General features: G+C 38.4%; 1 protein-coding gene across 1 annotated transcript in view; it reads left to right on the top strand.

The window, feature by feature from the left end:
- Positions 1-22346, top strand: part of LOC107854599 (OVARIAN TUMOR DOMAIN-containing deubiquitinating enzyme 12) — a 73051-nt gene that overhangs the window by 35599 nt on the left and 15106 nt on the right. The window contains exons 6-9 of the mRNA XM_047400751.1: positions 7135-7189; positions 15296-15370; positions 15723-15796; positions 15873-15921. Of these exons, the coding sequence (XP_047256707.1) occupies positions 7135-7189; positions 15296-15370; positions 15723-15796; positions 15873-15921 (253 nt within the window). The remainder of the gene's footprint in view (positions 1-7134; positions 7190-15295; positions 15371-15722; positions 15797-15872; positions 15922-22346) is intronic.

The following is a 22346-nucleotide window of genomic DNA, read 5'->3' as shown; positions in this document are numbered from 1 at the left end:
TATACTGCTTTGCTTTAGACCCTAACATTAACGTGAAGGCTGCAACGACGCTCAATCATCCCCAGTTCATCAATTCATTTGAAATTTCAACATCGCCAATGACAGTCGTTTGCTCAGTTCGTCATTGCCGTCACGCCAATGGCGATGACTCAGCGAGGTCTATATTTATGGTTATTTCATGCGTGTTGAATTAATTATATTTGGGAATGAAAAATAGGTTTGAAAAAAAGATTATTTTTCTAGAAAAATCACCAATTTTAAATGCTCACTACTTTAATCTTTAAAATCGAAATTAAAATCCGAAATAACCGAACCGAATTTGTAAAACCCGAACCAAGCCAAAATAATTTTGGTTTGGTTATGGTTTTCATTTTCGTCAATTCGAAAATCGAAAAATCGAACCGATATTCAACAATCAAACCGAACGAACCGAATATCCACCCCTATCTGTAGGTGCCTTCTGGTTCTAAAGGTGATTGTAATGTTGTCGAAGGAGTAAATACACTTCTTTTAGCATGTGTTGACGTAGGAAAAGACTTGTCTAGATGGCTGGATAGGAAACATCCTAATTTCGGGGAATTTTTAGGAGTGATTTTTGAAGGGAAGGAGGAAGGGGTGTAAGATTTGCTTTGAGACATTGAAAAAAAGCATGAAGGGTATGAGGAGAGCAGAATGAAGGTCCAGGGGAGGGAGACAAGAGTGTCCGGGTAAGGATAATGTGGGAGAAAGAAAATTGATAGTTTATAAAAGGAGATATAGAAGTAAGGAAACAGTAAGGGGCTCTGGGAAGGAGAGGGGTGGGGAAGAAGTTAATTCTGTTATCCACGAAAGTTAAAATTATTTCATGGAATGTGAGGGATTTGAACGATCCTAATAAGAGGGCCACCATCAAAGTAGGGTTTAGAGAATGGGGTTAGACGTGATATGTTTACTAGAACAAAAATACAAAAATAGAGAGTTCGACAAAATTTTTTCTTTTGGGGGTGGGGGGGTGGGGGTGGGGGGGGGAGATGGGTGAAACATGATTATATCTCAGTTCGAGGAAGTGTAGGTGGAATACTTTTGCTTTGGGATGATAGGAAGGTGGAGCGTGTGGCGGTCAACAAGGGGAGTTTATGCTAAAGGGCTCGGTTTAGATTTCCTATCATGTTGGATTGCAGCAGAGGAAGATGGACGAGGTCTCCTTTGAGATTTGAGAACACGTGGTTCAGAATAGATGATTTTAAGAATAAAGTGGCCAACTGGGGGAGGGGAGGCTTCTTTTAGGCTTGCCAAAAAGTTGAGATTGCTAAAAAAAAAAGACTTGAGGAAGTGGAATAAAAAAGTGTCTGGCAGGGTAGAGGTGACGATAAGGGAGATTACGATTGAAGTGGGGGAATTAGAGAGGCTTGAAGCGGGAAGAGAGTTAGAATTGAGGGAGAAGGAAAGAAAAATGAGGTTGAAAAAGGAGCTAGAGGAGTTGGCTTTAGCTCAAGAGATTAGTTGGATGCAATACTCGAGGGTGTTATTGTTGGAGGAAGGGGATTCTAATACAAAATTTTTCCATGGGGTAGCGGTTGCTAATAGGAGAGGAATTTTATAAAATCGGTGGAGATTAATAGGGTGGTGCATGGTGGGGGAGGATGAAGTAGAGGGGGCAATTGTAGATTACGACAAACGATTGTTTGAGGAAGAATCAGACTAGAGGCCTAAGTGTGGGGGGGGGGGGGTAGTTTTTTTTTCATATTGGCGAGGAGGAGTGTGAGTGGTTAGAGAGAGCAATTGAGAAGGAAGAGGTGAAGTAGACGGTAGAGGGATGTGCTGGTGACAAAGCTCTGGGGCCTGATGGTTTCTCTTTGGCTTTCTTCTAGTACTGTTGGAGTACAGTCAAAGTTGATGTGATGGATACTATTGCTGAGTTTCAGGAGGGGTGAATTCGAAAAGAGTTTAGATGCTTTGTTTGTTGTCATTATCCCAATGTTATGGACCTTCGTGCATAAAGATATAGATGTATTAATCTAGTGGGAAACATTTATAAGATCATTTTTAAGGTGCTTTCCATTAGACTTACGAAGGTGTTAGATGAGACTATCTCGTTCGCAAAATGCTTTGTGGAGGGTAGACAGATTTTGGATACAGCTTTAGTGGCAAAAGAAGTGGTAGATTAAAAGCAAGGAGTGCAATGTTTGTTGAGCAAGCTTGATCTTGAGAAGGCCTACGATTATGTGAGCTAAGTTTCCTAGATTTCATCATGACTCAGAGTAGATTTGTGGAAAAATAGAGAAAATGGATCATATTTTGCATTTCTGCTGTTCAGTGTTAGTGAACGACAATCCATCCGTTTTTTTTTTTTTTTTGGGAGTTCTAGGGGTTTGAGATAAGGGGTCCTTTATCTCTGAGCCTGTTCATCCTACTTATGGAAGATCTGTGTAGGATGATGGACAAAGCTATCATGGGATGGTTTTTAAAGAGATTTAATGTAGCAGTTGGGGTGTTGGGACAGTCTCGGTTCCGCACTTATTGTTTGGAGGTGATAATTTGGTTTGTTGTGATGCGGATATGAACCAACTGGATCATTTAGGCCAAGTGCTTACTTGGTTTCTAGTGGTATCAGGCCTTAAAATTAACGTAAGTGTGAGATTTTTTCAGTCGGGGATGTGGCTGACATTGGGATGCTCGCTCGGGTTTTGTATTGCAGGGTGGAGGCTCTTTCGACTGCCTATCTTGGACTACTGCTAGGGCTTCAAACGAGGATGTTGTGGCGTGGAATCTGATTTTTCAAAGAGTTTAGAAGAGATTAGCGGGTGACCATAAAGATACTTGTCCAAAGAAGGAAAAAAGGTTCTTAGTAAGAGCACTTTATCGAGCATACCTGCTTTTTTCATGTCTTTGCTTCAAGCTCCAACTGCAGTCGTAGAAAAATTGGAGAGGTTGCAGGGGAATTTTCTTTGGGATGGAGCACGTTTCACTTGGTGCATATGGGGAGGTCTAGGAATAAAAGATTTGGCTATTTTTAACAAAGCTTTGTTGGACAAATGAATCTACCGTTTCAAGATGGAGGTACAAGCTTTTTGGAGAGGGTTGATAGTTGGTAAATATGGGTAATGGAAGGGGGATGGAGAACTAGGGATGTCATCATGCCTTTTGGGTGTGGTTTGTGGAGGAATATAATGAAGGGATGCGATGATTTCAACAGAAATATCACATTTAAGGTTGGAAATGGGAGGAGAGAATTTTTGAGAGCATAGGTGCTGTGGTGATAGATTATTGATAGATGATTTCTAGATTCTGTGTAGAATGTTATGCCAAAGGAACATGTCAGTCCAACAAATTAGGGAGATAGATGGTGGAGAGTCTTTTTGGGATTTGAGATTTAGAAGACATTTCCATGCTTAGGAGATGACCGAGCTCCAAAGGTTGATGGCCACCCTTCATAGGCAATTCAATTCGGTGGATGCTCCTGCTGCTTCGTGGTGGGGTTTGAGGAACAATGGAGTTCTCTGTTAATTCCTTCTATAAGAACCTAATTAGGGAGGAGTTTGTATTTCCATGTAATGCAATTTGGATAGTGCCGGTGGCGAGAAAGGTGTGTTTTTTCTCTTGTCTAGCAACTAGAGGGGTGATTTTGACGGCGGAAAATCTTAGAAAGCCTAAGATTGTTTGTGTCAGCTGGTGTTAGACGTGTAAGGAGACAGGGGAAGAAGTGAATCATCTTCTCATATATTGTGCCTTTACCATGCGATTTTGGTGGGATATGCTTGGGTGGTTCGGAGTTTCTTGGGTTATGTCAAAATCTGTGAAAGGATTAATGTTTTGTTGGAAAGGCTGGAATATGGGGAGAAGGCACAAGGCAATGAAATTTGGTCCCTTTTTTGTTGATGTGGGTTATTTGGAATGAGAGAAATAAGAGAGCAAGTGAGGAAGTCTCTGGTTTCTTATTTTTTTTGGGTGCACCCATAAAATCCCTAGTTGTATAGAAGAATGGGTGGATTTTTTAGATTCTTTACCTTTTGATATTTTCCTTTGTATATGGCCAACTCAGCCTTGTTTATTTATGAATGAAACACACTTACCTTCCTATAATAAAAAGAAGATGATTTCCAAGAGTTGCAAGCCCATTTTCTCACATTGTTCAAAGTAGGAGTTTCCTTTGGGGACAACTGAAATTTTCCTAGTAAGCATCTGTTCAACAAATCTGCTTTTGGCATCGCTGCTCCACTGATACAAATATTTTGTTGCTTCTTGCTGTGACCCGTGAGGTTTTTGTCTTCCTGTCTGACTGGAAGAGAGGTTTTCCCTCTATTTGTCTCATTGATGAAGCTACTAAGCTTCTGAGCAATATTGCCCCAACCCTCTTTCAAATGGACCCTTTGTTGTTGTAATAATTATGGATTTATCACCTCCTTGAATGTCTATGAAACTGATGTACCTACCATTTTCATTATATTTAAGACTGCAAAAAGAATCTGAGTGGTCCCTCATGTTCCACTTCTTTACTGTCTTCCCTTTTTTTTTATCCGTTGCTGCATCAAGTACAAACACCAACCACAGGACTTTAATGCTAATAGTGACTTGTCGCATTGGAGTTCCAGCCAAAGTTACCGGATTAGCAACCCCCCCTCCGCACCACCACACACACACACACAACCAAACCACCCAAAAGTGTGTCAACTCAGAAAGTACTAAAACTCGCAACCTCGAAAGATGTTAACATTGACGGACTTATCAAATCCAAGATTCTCAATCTTGAAGTATCCTTTTCCTTTCTTCCATCCTTCAAATTCCAGAAGGATCAGAGTTGATTCTCGCGAGAATCCTTTGATTTACAGAACTGAAATGTTCATCCCAGCCTTATAATATTAAAAATCTGTTTATCCCCAAAGCAAATGGACTGTTTCTTCTTCTCCTTCCTCTCTTGAATAACTAAAATGGGGTTGGTGGAAATTACCTCTCTTGTAGAACCTTGGAATCTTCCTTCTTGAAGTGTTCTTGAAAATATTCTTGAAATCTAATGTTTTCAATCCAAAGGGGTGTTAATCTTGAGTTTAATGATGGGGATCCATCACTACTACATTATAATTACTCTCATGGGAGTGATATTCATTACTTGGCCAAGCCCCCCTCTCTCTAAACTTTCAAAGCTCCAAAAATCTCATCTCCATTCTCTCTATCGATCTACCGATTTTCACTGATAGTTATAGATCCGGGCTTCGTTGCATGTCCTCACACATTGCATGCGGCACGTGCTCTCTTTTCCCTATCCTACTCCACTTGTGTTAAGGCTCAGAATGGAAGCTCTTTTCCGCCCTCCATGCTATGGAGCAGAGTACGCTGCCTCCCAGTTTAGCCACCCCATATCAGGTATCGCGCTCGTGACGTGTTTGACGACATGGGTGTCTGGGACTTAGTTTTGGTCCTTCCCATTTTTCCCACTTCTTGCCTTAACTTGTCATCATAGTTTTGGTCCTTCCCATTTTTCCCACTTCTTGCCTTAACTTGTCACTTCCAACCACTTCTATCTTGTACCATAAATATATCTATTTGTCTCGAGGATTCCATGACCCTCGTGTGGGCGCGGCATGCCTCGAGATCGCTTAGATGCATTAAACCGTTAATTACCTTGAATTAAATGTTCAATTTTACGGGACGTTACATTTTGTATGCCAATTGTTTTATTGCTCAACATTTCTTTGCGAACTTCGTTTGGACATCTTGTCATCAAAGTTGCAAAAATAGCCATGTTCGTCCTTACGAAATTCACTCCATTCAGTAGATTTTATTTGATGAGGAAAACCATTTGTTATACTTTTGTGTGTGCTGCTGAACACAGTTCATTGCTGAAATAAGCAAAAATTGCAACCAAATAATATCTGGGGTGAACAAAGTGAACAAAGAAATGATTTCTTTCGTATGTTTACCTTTTGGCTTTTGCATAACTAGTTACATATGGGCCATGCTAAGCCCGGGCCCAATACAACATGATATAGTATTTTTATTTTTCTTCGCGGTATTTGATGGTAAGTTATTGAAAGAATGGTTCAACAATTTATTTAAATTCCTAAAAACTAGATCGTAGTATAAATCATTTCAAAATTAAAAAATATTTTTTTGTTTTCAAATAAATGCATGACATAAGAATCCCTATATCTTTTTATTTCATTGAATGTTTTTGAGAATATAGTGTTCAATAATTCGAATTTTATCATATATTTGAATTTTATCATATATTTGAATTTTATCATATATTAGATTACTTATCTTTTAGTCTAATTAGTGTTGACTAACTATAGCAAAAAGATATTTGGGTATTAAAAAATATCAATTCAAGTTTCAACCTTAGATGAAAAAAGAAATTTTGATTTATTAATAGTGGATAAGTGACTTTATAACTTGAAATAAAACTATGCATAACAAAACAACAATTAGGTGATGAAGCTACTTATTTATTCGCAATTTATTTATTGAACCAAGTATTTTTAATATTTATTGTTGAAACTCAAAATCAAATAGGTTTATTTTTACTAAACATTCTAAGGAGGAGGAACAAGTGCATAGGTCAATTTTAAGCTCAATGGAAGCTTTATTATATGTGCACTCAACAAAGTATTCATGGTAATGTTAAAACTCTAAAATATCTACAGGAGTGTTGCAGTGCAAGTGGAATCTATATATTTAAAAAATACATTAAAATACGTGAATTAATAGTTGGCACTCCTATACTTTAGGATTATTTTTTATTGACAAAAATTTATAAATAAAATAATTTCACCACATGAAAATTTAGCGACTAAATAGTAATATGTAAGGCAACAGACCGGGGTGGGTGGGTGGGGGGTTGGGGGGGAGGGAGGGGGTTGAAGATTGAATCAGGGTATTGCAAAACATCTCAAAAGTATCTTTTTAATTATTTACCAATATATTTGATGGCCCTTAAAGTAATATGAAACTAAATCAAGGACACAATAAAGAGGGGCTAAACAAATTAATGTGGCACAATAGATTAAAAACAGATGTCCCTTTTTTATAAAAACTAATTCTAAAAATTTTACAAATATAACCTTGTGAGGACTACAAAAGTTCTTACTCTTGCTTATATATATATATAGCAGTAAAGTAATGATGGATGGATGTTTAAAAGAAACACTTCTTCTCTAGGTTGGAAGTATATGATCTAGTTGAGCTAAAAGTTTCTGGAGATGGCAACTGTCAGGTCAGTTATCTTTTTCTTCTTCTTATTCTAAAAACTCTTTGCTGATCAGTAGAAAAATATTGGAATAGATTAACTCCTTTTTTGGGCACTTGTATCACATTTAATTCTTTAGGGATCGTTTGGTTTGTAAATGTCACGACCTGAACTAGGGCCTGGCCGTGACGGGTATCCCAAGTCCACCGAGGACCGGAGACCACCCCTTTTGCCTAACCAAACAGAACATAACACACCTAGCAGCGGTTAAATTCCGAACATATAACAAGATAGAGTAAATAGTGACTTAAAAGTCTATGAATGTCAACAACCAAGACCCGTCCACAATAATCCAAAAAGCCTCTATACCATAAAAGCAACCTGCGTCGGGACATGTCCCCGACCCTTACAATGAAAATGATAATGTTAAAGTGATCTCTTCAATTCTAAGTTATGGAAGGAAGCCGATGAAATGACCAAGTCTTCCGGAGAATGAAGCTCATCACTCCACCACAAACGACCGATGAACCGAGCTGATCCACCTAACACTGCACATGAAAAGTAAAATTGCATTTGGACCCTGCGTCATGTGGGGATACAGCGCTCGGAGACGGTTAGTGGGATGAGTACTAGTATGTAACTTAGGGATAAAGATAAAGTAATGACAATTCAAAATCTAGTTCAACTCAATGTACATGTTCACATACCGTGTGCATACATATATGCTTACATAAAATGTTGGGATAGGGAACGAGGCTTAACATGCACTTTAAAACTTTAGCCTGGATTGTGTAGTTTAACCGTTATATAACAGTACCCACGGGCTATATGGGCCCCAACTTTATCCCTTGGTCGGGCCCCAGTGCGTGTAGCCGTAGGAAGCTAAGAATAATCTTATATATATGCATGGGGGACTCGAACCTCCCAATCATATAATAAGGTGGACTCGAACCACCTGGTCACAAGCAAGGGGACTCGAATCCCAAGCCATTTAGACCCCCGCACTGGCAAACGCAGTTTCTAGTTATGGTCCTTTGGGACCGCCACTTTCACGGCCTAGCTACACAACCCTCTTTTAAGCCCCATTAAAACATTTAGCACACACTTTCATTTATTGAACCATATTACACATTTAGGCATGCATTGTTGGTATCGTCATACCAACTACACTTGCAAGGTAACATTAACATGCCGAACTAATCATTAGCACTTGGGGGAATTCACAACCCCCTTGGATCACTTATGCATTAGCTTGGGGAATTACACAACCTCACAAGGTTCAATTCAAAATTATTATGCTTAGTTCAATATGCATACTTTTCATATTCAAAACCAATTTCACAATATGGGGTTGAGGTCATTACCACTTCAATTGTCAACACTCACAATTTGGGGAAATCACAATCCCTTAGTTTTTTTCACTATACCCATGCACCCCACAAGTTCAAAACCATAAATAAAGGGTAAAATGGCTCGGTGAACCCTTGTACTATGTCCATTTTGTAATGTGGATACTCCTACTTACATGTTTGTCATCTGGATCTTGAACCCATTAAAAAGTAACATTTTAAATCCTTTGACCGTTGGCTGGACCTATGTGGGATTAAAATGGCTGACTAGGACCAAGTGCGTGATTACACGCACGTGAGGTGCGAGTGGGGATAATTTTTTGGTCAATTTTGTATTAAAATAATTAAAAAAAATTAAAAAGAACCCCCCTCCCCCAAAGCCCCCAAGGCATCCATGGCCATCATTAGAGCCTCCCAGCAATGCCCCCCAGCCATGGCCATCACTACAACTCCGCAGTCGCTGGCGCCGACGCTGACGACGATCCCTTCAAGAACCACCCATCGTTCCTCTTTCACCACTATCTTCTATCTACATTTTTCACATCCTGCACTTTAGTCTTTAACCAACACGCACACAAACAATCTTTTTCAAAATCCCTCAATAACCAGAAAACACTAAACAATCACCAATATACCTAATTCCGATCAACTTTCCGGCGACAATTATACTACCTCCGGCTACTTTGATGGATTCGAAGTGCAAATCCACTAGGCTTACGCCGAAGAAATGCTCCAAGAATTCTGAAAACTTGAATCCCAGTGTCGAAAACAATCCATTTTTATCAAAATCTTGTAAATCACTAACGAAATTGGCGACGAAATCTTGGAAAAAGTAAGACAAAGTGTACCTGACCTTGGTTCTGGAAAAGTGCTGAATTTAATATAGGATTTTGAGAACCTTCTTTCGATACCCAAAACAAATGAGGGTGAGGAGGAGGAAGAGGGAAAAGATGAACAAAAAATAAATAATGGTGTGTGAGAGAATTTTGTATGTTTATGGACTTGACTATGGTGTGTTTGTGTTTGAGGGTGGGTTGGGTTGGTGGTGGGGATGAAAGAATGGTGTGTGTTTGTTCATATGAAGAAGAAGTAGCAAAGGAAAAAGGGGCCAATTTTACCCTTTTTTTTAACTAAATATAATTTTTATTTTTTTAATATTTAATTTCTTATGTGGCTTTTTAAAAATGATGTGGAATTTAATGTAGCATTTAAATGACGTGGAAGTTGACGTGGCAGCAAGTGTGTTACACACCAAAAAAGTGTTTAAAATGTTGTTTTTTAATGGGTTCAAGGGTCAAGATGACAAACATGTAAGTAAGAGTATCCGTATTACAAAGCGGACGTAGTACAAGAGTCCACTGAGCTATTTTGCCTGAATAAAGCATGAGCAATCAATATGTAAACCATGGAAAACATTGTTCAAAAACAAACATTCAAAACCCTCAACCGATGTTCCAAACCAACAACAAAACCACATGAACAACTATTTAAAACACTTGCTTTTACAATATAATAGTTGGGGAAGAGTAACATGCCGAAGGATTCTCAATTATGGAGAAAAAACCTTGAATTGACCCCTAGGTGCTCAACCTTGAGGAAACTCTAGCTTGCTTTGCTTGAAAGAATTTGAGAGAGTAAAGAGGGTTTTTGATTTGTTTAAGTGTTAAAATAATGCCCCAAAAGTGCTTTATGGATGTGGGGTCTAAGTGGGTAAAGAGGGAAATGTCCAAAGTGCCCGTAAAATAAAAGAAGGAAATATTGTCGCCTAGTCGCTATGGGTGACCTTATGACTCGTGGTCTTTAGTCGTAGGATGGACAGTGCCAGAGCCATCAACATTGGTCCGGTTATGGAAGTACCATACGATTCTTAAAGAGTCCATATGACTCGTTACGTTTTAGTCGTACTCAAGACATAATACCTTGGGCACCCACACTGGTCTGGTTACTAGTTGTACCGTACGACTCGTACCCAGACATTACGATTCATTTGGTCAAGCTGTAGGCAAGACAGAACATTTTGGACATCACACTGGTTTGGCTATGATTGGGTCCGTAAGATCTGCAATGACACGTTACGACTCGTAGGGAGAGTCGTAGTCTGGGCAGTGAGTTTAAAAATTCAGTAATTAAAACCCGGGATGTTTCATTCTCCCCCTTTGGGATCATTCGTCGTCGAATGATGAGACAAGGCATCCCGTAGCACAATTTAACATGGAATACAACCGCACTTACCTTTTAACAAAGATAGAAAACAAAGATGCAAAGATTAACACATACCTTAAGCACGATTATCTGAAACGGGGAACAAGAATGGGTGTTTGTACCTCATGTCCTCTTTAGCTTCCCAAGTAGCTTCTTTAAACTTTTGGTTCCTCCATAGAACCTTCACCGAAGTCACACCGCAACTGACAGACTTGCCGATCTAAAATCTCAACCGAGACTTCCTCATACAACAAGGAGTCCGAAACACCAACACTTTACAACGGAACCACCAAGGAAGGATCACCCACGCACTTCCTCAACATCGAAACATAAAAAATTAGGTGAACGGAGCCTAAACAAGGAGGCAACACTAACTTATAAGCCACATTACTCACTCTCTTCAAAATCAAATATGGACCTACAAACGGGGACTGGGCTTCCCCTTCTTTTCGAACCGCCTCACTCCCTTCATGGGAGACACTTTTAAGAACACTCAATCGCCAACTTCGAATTCCAAGTCCCTTCGCCTCACGTCCGCATAGGACTTTTGGTGACTTTGGGCGGTCTTAAGCCTATCTCGAATTACCTTCACCTTCTTCATAGCCTGATGAACCGATGAACCAAATCAGGACCGAACAACCCATCCTCCCCAACCTCAAACCAACCAATAGGAGAACGACATCTCCTACGATGCAAAACCTCAAATGGAGCCATCTTAATGCTAAAGTGATTACTATTATTATAAGAGAACTCGATGAGGGGCAAATGATTGACCCAACTACCACCAAAGTCAATCACTCCAACGTCTGAATGGTCCTCTCTGCTTGTCCATCCGCTTGAGAGTGGAAGGCGGTGCTAAGGCGCACCTTAGTACCCAAACCTCTTTGAAAGGAACGCCAGAAGTGAGACGAGAACTGCGTACCGCGATCAGATATAATAGAAACTGGCGCACCATGCAACTTGATTTCCGGAATGAACAACTTTGCATAATCCTCAGCAGAGAAAGTAGTCCTCCCAGGTAAGAAATGAGCAGACTTAGTCATCCTATCCACGATGACCCAAATCGAATCAAACTGACTACGCGACCACAGAAGACCCGGTAACGAAATTCATATTAATCACCTCCCACTTCCACACAGGAAACTCAATTTCTTGAAACAATCCACCAGACCTCAAGTGCGCTTGTAGATGCGCTTAAATGCTTTGACTCCATCATTGTCTATATTGTTTGCTAAATCTCTTAAGCCAAATGGTATTCTTGTAGATGGTAAAATCTTGGATGAGATTTCTATGCTTGATTCCTTTCTATTCTACCTCATTGCCTACGATGACGTCCATACTTGTTTTGGAAATGTTTTCTTTAGAGGAAGGAATCCCTTTGGTTGGTCCACTTGTTTGAGTGACAATGCACTGACGGTCTTTCACATATTTGACCCCGGGAAACTCTTGTGGACTTTTGAACCATTGGTGGCACCACTTTTGGTGTGGTCTCATGTGGAAATAACGAAACAATTGTGTCTTATGGCTCCTAAAATGAATGTGATCTTATATTTTTGGTTTATTGATGCCATTATGACCTTTGTGGTTTCCTTATTTCTTGGTATTTGTCATAGCCGATTTCTTTGTACCCTTTATGATTTTTTTTTTTGTTGAACTTAAAGGAACCTTGGTTATATTTTAAGTATGTGCAACCTTGGCATGGTGATAGGATTGATTTTGCTAATACTAACCCTCATGCCTTGAGGATATTGTTGTTGTTTGTTTTTCATATGGTTTTGCAAAGTTTGGATTCGAGGTCGAATCCTTTTCAAGAAGGGGAGGATGATACAGGCCAAATCAGCGCCAACCTTTCAAGGCCTATATTTCGATGTCAACACAAAGGGATCTAACACATGGTCATCTTAAGAAGGTGAGGACGTCTTTGGAGGACCCTTTCTGAGCTCCCAATAGAGCAATGTCGTTGGAGCATGGGAGGTCCAACAAAACTGTGAGAAAATATTATTGAATTGTTGGAACTACATTATTATTGGAAACAGCCTCTGACAGATATGCAAGGTAAGGCTGCGTACGATACACCCTTGTAGTGGGGCTCTTCCCCGAACACCGCACATAGCGGTAGCTTTAATGCACCGGGCTGCCCTTTTGTAACTACATTATTACATTGAGGCCCTATTTATAGACAATACAGTCCAATTCTTTTTCTAATAGGACACTACATTACAATCCTTTTTCAAGTAGGATTTTATACGCTATTCCTATTCCTACTCATATTCTAACACTCCCCCTTAAGCTGGTTCATAGAAGACATATGTACCAAGCTTGTTATGGATGTAACTAATATGAGAATTGGTGAGGGACTTGGTGAAGATATCTGCAAGAAAACTGATAAGGACTTCTTTGGACGTTTGGGAGACCTTAATTGAAACGGAACAAACTAAAAAAACAATGATCCGAAAAGAAGTAAATATTGCCGTAAAGTCGATGTGTCACTGGACAATTGCCGAAACTGGTATAAAATATACGGGTCATCTCGAAATCAAGAGACGAGTAGATCTTGAACATGAAAGTCACCGGAAACTTAGCCGAAACATGCTCACACGCCGGATTATTAGATTTGATAGATGAAAAGTGACTACCATCTGAGGAAAAAAAAAGTATATGGGTAGGGTCGGAATGATGACATGACTCTACTGAAAAATGTGTAGGGTCGAAATGATGGCACGATCCTATTGAGAAATAGAAATTATATGAGTAGGGTCGGAATGACGGCACAATCCTACTGAAAAAGAAAAATTATATGGGCAGGGTCGGAATAATGGCATGACCCTACTGAAAAAAATCTAAGGAGTCACCGGAAAGACGTACGGAACTATGTAAATTAAATCTGAGGAGTCACCAGGAAGATGCATGGTGCTATGCAACTCAGATATGAGACAGTAGTCCGAAAAGATGCACGGTGCTACGCAAATCAGATATGAGAAAATAGTCACTGAAAAAAAGTACGGTGCTAAGAAAAATAGATATGAAAAAGTAGTCACCGGACAGATGCATGGTGCTATGCAAAGATATGAGAAAATAATTACTAGAAAGATACACGGTGAGTCAGTGACCCAACTTTTGGTAACATAATCATTGGCCAGACGGGTGGCGTATATGGATTATAGCCGCCCGCCGGCAGCGGAAATTCTTTGATTCTTTACCAAGATCGTGGAAGCTCTGATACCATGTGAGAAAATATTATTGAATTGTTGTAACTACATTATTACATTGAGGCCCTATTTATAGACACTACATTCCAATCCTTTTCCTAATAGGACACTACATTACAATCCTTTTCCAAGTAGGATTTTATATGCTATTCCTATTCATATTCTAACAGAAACAAAGGAAGAGCCAAAGGACAAGCTGTCCATTTTGGCGATCTCCCTACACTTCAGTGATGGACTTACTTGTATCGCCTCACTTGGCAGCCTTCCTTGATGGGTCACTTTTGGGTTCAGTTGTAATAAGGCCTAGCATAGGTTATAAATAGTTAGTTTTTCATTTCATTAGGCTGATTTTTATGACTATTGCTATTGTGAAACTCTTGAAAGAGTGGGAGAGCTTGGAAAGGCTTTTGTTGATTACCGTTTTGAAAAGGTGGTTGCGAGTTTTATTGATTTCCCTCGAGGCTTTCGTAAGAAAATTGGTGCTTTGTAGGTTATTTCAATAGATGTTTTAGGGTTTGACACACCTTTTGGTGTCTTTGATTCTCCTATATTTGTGTCATTCTATCTATTCTTATTTTCGTGCTTTGGTTGTTGTATCTCTCGTGTATTTTCTGCTTTATATCTCTTCTTGTATTTTTGATTATATTAGTTATTGTTTTAACCATTAATCAAAATCATAAAACTGAAGGTCGAACTGATAGTCCAATAAAAAAGTTTACGAAAGTAAAGCCACTATGAGATAATTAGGGGTAAATAATAGTTTAACTATAATCTTATTTGGTTATCAATTTAACCATTAACCAAAATCATAAAATCGAAGACCGACGCTTATACTTTCAAAAATTTACAAAAGCGTTTAAAATTTGTTAATCAATTACCCAATACGATAAATCTATAATATTTGTTTGGTTCAGTTTATTGGTTAAACCGGTTTTTGCACCCCCATTCTTGAACTATTCGTTCACATTAAGCATCTTCTTGGGCTCTTGTTCCACGATAAGCATCTTCTTGATTTTCCATTGAAGTCCATCAATCTTTAATGGAGGTATGACATTATCGATGTTATCACTATTCCTATCTCTTTTGATGCTGTGAATGACATGTTCCGATCTATATGAGTGCTTCTATTTAGTAAATTACTAGATGCTTTTTTCTGTCTTTTTTGGGGTGGGTGGGTGGGTGGTGTTTCATCCTTGAGGGGCTATCGTCGAGGATGGAGAAGGTAAAGCTTTTTTACTTCCATTTCAGTGTATGAGAGATAGGCCCTCCACAACTCTGTTTTTTCAAATCTTATCTTCTCCTCTGTTACACATGACATGATATATATGAGGCAATATGTGTGAACTATGTAATGCTTTATGAAATATTTGCAGTTCCGCTCACTGTCGGACCAAATATATCGCAGTACTGAGCATCACAAATTTGTGAGGGAACACATTGTTAAACAGGTATTTCTCTAATATTTTTGTTAGTTCCAATATTGTTTAAATACTGTGGTTGCACGTCCACGGTTATTTAAAAAAAATAAAAAATATAAAAAAATACTATGGTTGCACGTGAGCCATAATTAATAAAAAAGAAAAAAAAGCAATACGCACATGTCAGCAAAAGGGCTGTGTCCAGCTTCGCAAAAAAAAAAAAAAAAAACTGGGGAATTGAAGGCACAAAGAGGCGGCCAAAATTTACAGATGTTTACCTTTCTTATGTGAAATTGAATTAAATCATGGTTGTGCATTGTGATCATGTCCTTCAATTACCTTTTTGTAACTATTGATTACTTCTCCTTGTTGTTTTTATCAGCTCAAGATCCATAGGGAGCTGTATGAGGGATATGTTCCAATGGTCTATGATGAATACTTGAAGAAAATGAGCAAGTAATGCCTGAAGCTCCTTTCAGTTTGTCTTCTTTGTTTTATGATTATGCTCTTATTGGACTGCTCCTTCTAACAGGGCTGGCGAATGGGGTGATCATGTAACTTTGCAGGCTGCTGCAGATTCAGTATTGTCCTCTTCCCTCTTCCGTGTGTTCTGGTGTTTTTGTGAAATTTCCAGAATAACTTGTTGAATTGTTTTATTTAGAAATTACTCCAGCATATGTGATAAACTGAGTTTCAAAATTTGGGCTCGATGGTTGTTTTGAGGTCTGTTAAACTTGATTGGTTGCAACCCCTGTTTGGATAAGCCGGCTTCAGTTCTTTCTTTATTAAAGCATTGATCATTTTAAGAGAAGAAAGCTCTTTTATACTGGAAGGGAACTCTTAAAATGACATTTGAATAGATTCAATTCTTAGTGAGGTCCTAGTCCTATTGTAAGTTGCACAATAATATAGATCTCTTTAAAACATTGAACAAGGAATAGTATGTGTGAGAAATACAGGAGAAAAATATTATTGAATTATTGTATCTACACTATTACATTGAGACCTATTTATAGACACTACACTATTTCCAACTAGGAAACTGCTACACTATAATCCTTTTCCAACTAGGGGACAACATTAAAATCCTTTTTCAACTAGGACACCACCTTGCAATCCTTTTCCATGTAGGATTCTATTTACTATTCATGTTCCTACTCTAATTCTAACACTCCTCCTCAAGTTGGTCCATACAAGTCATATGTACCTAGCTTGTTACGGGTGTAATAAATATGAGGACTAGTGAGGGACTTGGTGAAGATATCTGCAAGTTGATCACTTGACTTTACAAATTTTGTAACAATATCTCCTAAGAGTATCTTTTCTCATATAAAGTGACAATCAATCTCAATGTGCTTTCCCACTCATGAAACACTGATTTGATGCGATAGGAAGGGCCTCTTGATTATCATACACAAGTTCCATCCAACCAATTTTTCCAAATTTTAGTTCTCTCAACAATTGTTTGATCCAAACTAGCTTACAAGTTGCTACTGCCATTGCTCGATATTCTGCTTCTGCACTAGATCGGGCAACCACACTCTGTTTCTTATTATTTTAGGACATCAAATTACCACCTACTAAAACATAATACCCGGATTTAGTGTGTCTATCACAAGGTGATCCTGCCCAATCAGTGTCGACGTATCCAACGATTTGCTCATGACCTCAATCCTCAAAGAGTAGTGTTTTATCTGGAGTTGACTTTATATATTGAAGAGTGCGAGCAACATCCCAATGACCATTACATGGAGAATCTATAAACTGACTTACAACACTTATAGGATAGGAAATGTCAAGTTGAGTCACTGTGAGATAATTCAACTTACCAACTATATCTTCCACTGAGTGGCTCCCCCTGTCCTAGCAAGAATTTAGTATTTGGATCCATAGGAGTGTCAGTGGGTCTACATCCCATCATTCCCGTCTCCTCAAGACTATCTAAGGTATACTTGTGTTGAAAAACAATACCTGATCTGGACTGAGCAACCTCAATACTTAGAAAATTCTTTAGTCAGCCGAGGTCCTTAGTCTGGAAATGCTAAAGAGATATTGCTTCAAATTAGTGATACCATCTTGATCATTGTCGATAATAATGATATCAACATAAGCCACCTAATAAAAACATAGATTTGGAGCTAAATATCCATAAAATGCAGAGTGAGATGCCGAACTACGAATTATGCCAAACTCCTGAACTACTGTACTAAATTTTTCAAACCAAGCTCGAGGAGACTGTTTTAGACCATAAAGTGATTGGCACAATCAACACACCAGACCAGATTGTCTCGAGCAACAAAACCAAACCAGGTGGTTGCTCCATATAAACTTCCTCCTAAAGTTAACCGTGGAGAAAAGCATTTTTAAACTGATAGAGGCAGTGTCGAGCAACAACCATGGTAGGAAAAGACGAATAGGTGCTATTTTAGCCAAGAGAGAGAAAGTATCACTGTAATCAAACCCAAATATTTGAGTATATCGTTTGGCAACAATGCGAGCCTTAAGCCGATCAATTTGGCCGTCCGAACCAACTTTCACTGCATAAACGCAACGACAACCAACAATCGATTTACCCGAAGGGAGAGGAACAAACTCCCAAGTACCACTTGCATGTTAAGTAGACATCTCATCAATCATAGTTTGTCGCCATCCTGGATAAGAAAGTGCTTTTTTTGTGGACTTAGGAATGGAGACAGAGCGCAAAGATGACACAAAGGCATAATGGGATGATGGTAGCCGATGTTATCTTAAAAAGGTATAATGAGGGTTATTATTACAAGTGCATTATATAACTTTTTGAAGGAAGGGAGAAGTCTGTAGTAGGTGCGGGGTTAGGTGCAGAATGGGGATCAGTTGAGCTTGATGTTGTACGATGACGACGTTGATAAGTCAGGAGTGGTGGTACTATGGATGGAGTTGTAGAAGGTATTTTAGATTCCTTAAAAGTTGGTGCAGGTTAGGCTGGTGTCACTATGGATGGATATGTAGAAGTAACAGTAGGATCCTCAAAAGTCGATGTAGATAGGACCTTAGATATATTAGGATGATCAGGATTAGAAGATGTAACGTAAGGTCGAGACTAAATATGTGACATCAACTGACATAAGGTGCCAACCGACGAAGATTAGGTGAGTAGCAACAATACCCTTTTTATACTCTAGAATAACCTAGACAGACACATTTTAGAGCACGATGGGTTAATTTATCTTTTCATGGGGTGAAGTTATGAACAAAAACATGTACTCCCAAAGACACTAGAGGGAAGAAAGTATAAAGGTGAATGAGGAAACAATGATAAATAAGGAATTTGATTTTGAATGAAAGATAGGGCATTTGATTAATTAAAAAGCAAGTTGAGAATTGTATCGCCTAAACAATGTAGCGGAACATGGGATTGCATGAGAAGAATGCTGCAGTCTCGATAAGGTGCCTATTTTTTTCTCTCTGCTACTCCATTGTACTAAGGGGTGTATTTCAACACAATAGCCGTTGTGACATTATTAGTACGAAAGATACGAATAGAGTCACCGAATTGATTTTGTATTTCAACACAATAGCCATTGTATATAGGAAACAATTCAGAGCGATCTTTCATTCAGAAAATCAAGTACATCTTGAATCTTGAATAATCATCAATGAAGCTTACAAAATAACGAAATCCTAACTCTGAACTGACTCCACCTGGATCCCAAATATTAGAATGAACTAAGGCAAAGATAGATTCTACACGACTCTTAGCACTCCGTTGATTTGAGTGTGTTTCCCAAGTTGACATGACTCACAATCTAACGTGGATAGACTAGACAAACAGGGCACCATCTTTTGTAGCTTGAACAAACTAGATTTCCCAAACGTTTGTGAATTACGTCCGGCGGATCTGTAGCCGGACATGCTACGGAGGAATTAGGAGAGTTAAGATAGTAGAGGCCCTGTGATTATATCCGACACCAATTGTTGTACCGTACTATGGTCATGCATGACAAAGTAGTCCTCAACAAATAATATACCACAATTTAGGGCACGAGTCAAACGACCGACCGATGCAAAATTAAAAAGGATAACTACGGACATAAAGAACAAAGTTTAAAATGACAGAGGATAGGGGATTAGCTTGTCCATCTCCTTTTGCTTTGGTTTGGTTACTATTGGCTAAAGTGGCAGCCTGAAGAAACTGTGAATAAAAAATATTTGACAGAAGTGATTTATCACTATAATTTTGATCTGAAGCGCCAGAGTCCGTGACCCATGATCCAAAGGTAGGAGACTGTGCAGTTGAGGCTATTGGCAGAGATATGTGCTTACTTGCTCGTCTTGAAGATACTCATTATATTCATCTTTAGATAAATAAGCCCATTGATTATTTGTGGTGTTAGATCGAGCACATGAGCAATTTTAGGTGGTCGTCCATGCAAAGAATAACATATCACGAGCGTATCCAAGCCTATTACAGTAACTACACATAGGCTGAGAGTAGCATACGTCACGAGTGTGTCCAAGTTTATTACAATAATTACACCTAGGTCGGGATTTTCCAAAATGACCTCTCCCTCATCGATTCTCCATGAACTGTGACGTTTGATTATCTGATCTCCTCATTGTGAGTTCAGACTTAATCATAAGTATAAATCGAAATTAGTGATGAACATTTGTAGAATTTGTATTGAACCACCAAAGAATTAGGTTTGACTGCTAAAAATGGTCAAAATTTGAAAAAAATGATATAGGTAGGGTCAGAATGATGGCACAACCCTATTGGAAAAACAAAATTGTTGGAGAAGTGGTGTTTTTCAAACTCCACTGAAAATAGACGATGATACAAATAACCTTACAGTTGCCGAAAATTGATGCACAGTGACTTGTCTGGCTAAGTTTCTCACAAACGCTTTGATACCATTTGAGAAATATAGGAGAAAAGTATTATTTAATTGTTGTATCAATACTATTACATTGAAACCCTATTTATAGACACTACACTAATCCTTTTTCAACTAGAAGACAACTACACTATAAAAATTTTCCAACCGAAATACTACATTACAATCCTTTTTCAACTAGGACACTACATTAATCCTTTTCCAAGTTGGATTCTATTTACTCTTAATCTTCCTACTATAATTCTAAAGACATGCATTAAAAGTTCTCATCATTTTTAGACGGTCTTATGCATTAAATCAAGTGAAGTGACTTTGTATACATTGAGTCTACTCTGCCAGTCTTTGCTCTTGATGCCAATAGTTTTGATGGATAAATGTGTTTCTGAATGAGATGTTATGAAATTTTGGTATAAAGCCTCGCTCAAAATATTACGAGAGGAAGAGCTTATGTGCTGACAAAAATATACTGTCTAACTCTTAGGATTTCTCAAGTAAAACCATTGAATTTTTCACAAAATTGCTCGTGGCTTCTAGGTTTTTGAGAGGGGTGGGGGGATTGGGGGTGGGAGAGGAGGATGGAGGGACTTGAGTTACTTTGGGTTCCTAGTTATTGTCCAAATTGTTGTTAATGGATTTAGGTCTTGTTGATGTAACTTCAATCTATAACCTCTTTTCTGTATGAATAGTAGTCTCTTGAGTAATAATTTCTAAATTCTGTTTTTATGGCCTTGTTATTCTAGCTAAGAAAAATAAAACAACAACAAACCCAGTGTATTCCCACCGGGGTCTGGGGGGTAAGATGTACGCAGTCCATACCTCTATCTCTGAAGAAGTAGAAAGGCTGTTTCCGATAGACCCCCGGCTCATAAAATATGAAATTCGACAAATCATAATCAAACAAAGCACTCAAGGGTGTGGCCTAGTGGTCAATGAAATAGGTGAGAACTATAAGGTCTTAGGTTCAAATCCCAGTAGATGTAAAAAACACTAGGTGATTTGAATCTGTCCTACCCTTGGTGGATAGAATTATCTGGTACATGTTACTGGTGGGAGGTGACACGTATCCATTGGAATTAGTCAAGGTGCGTGCAAACTGGTCCAGATAACATAATTATGAAAAGGAAAAAAATGAGCAAATAAAACTTTATTAATTTTTTCATAAAATGAGCAAATAAAACTTTATTAATTCAAAAGAAATTAGAAATGTATCCTGATAAAGGATGTGTTCGGTATGGAGGAAAATATTTTTCATGAAAAATGTAGTAAAGTAAGTTTGTTCCTTATTTTCTTGTGTTCGATATGTATGTGAAATATATTATTACAAAATTATTTATATATAATTTAGACAAATATTATAGGGTGTCAGGTGGTGGGAATAGGGTGAAGATGAAGTGTTTTTGGAGGGTGGGGAGGACACAATCAATATGGAATGCCACTTGCAATGTTTTTCCTACTTCCATTGATAAAATCATTTTTCTAGAGTGTTATAACATGAGTAGGAGAAGAAATAGTATATAGAATTTTACTTGAAAAAGAATTCTAATATAGTGTTCTAGTTGGAAAAGGACTGGAATGTAGTCAATAAAAATATGGTTTCAGTGTAGTAGATACAACAATTCTATAATATTCTCTTCCAATATTTCTCACATGGTATGAGAGCCTCTACGATCTTGCTGGAGAATAAAAAAAAGCTTCTGTAATCGGCGGGCAGTTATTAATCATATAGTACCCCATCTGGACAATGATTATGTTAGCAAAAGTTGCGCTACCGTGCTTCTTTCCGGTGGGTTCTCATATTTGATTTACGTAGCACCGTGTATCTTTTTGATGACTACTTTCACATATCTGATTTGTGTAGTACCGTGCATCTTCTCAGTGACTACTTTCTCATATCTAATTCGCATCTTTTTGGTGGTTACTTTCTCTTCGTTCAATTTGCCTAGTACCCTGCATCTTTTCAGACTACTTTCTCGTATCTGAGTTGCATATCACTGTGCGTCTTTTTGGTGACTCAGTTCTGATTTTCATAGTTTTGTGTGTCTTTCCAGTGACTCGTCAGATCTAATTTGAGTATAGTCGTGCCATCATTCTGACCCTACACATTATTATATGGTCTAAAACAGTCTCCTCGA

The sequence above is a fragment of the Capsicum annuum genome, chromosome 12 (assembly GCF_002878395.1).
Source record: "Capsicum annuum cultivar UCD-10X-F1 chromosome 12, UCD10Xv1.1, whole genome shotgun sequence".
Taxonomy (NCBI): domain Eukaryota; kingdom Viridiplantae; phylum Streptophyta; class Magnoliopsida; order Solanales; family Solanaceae; genus Capsicum; species Capsicum annuum.
This window is presented reverse-complemented; position numbering and strand designations above follow the sequence as displayed.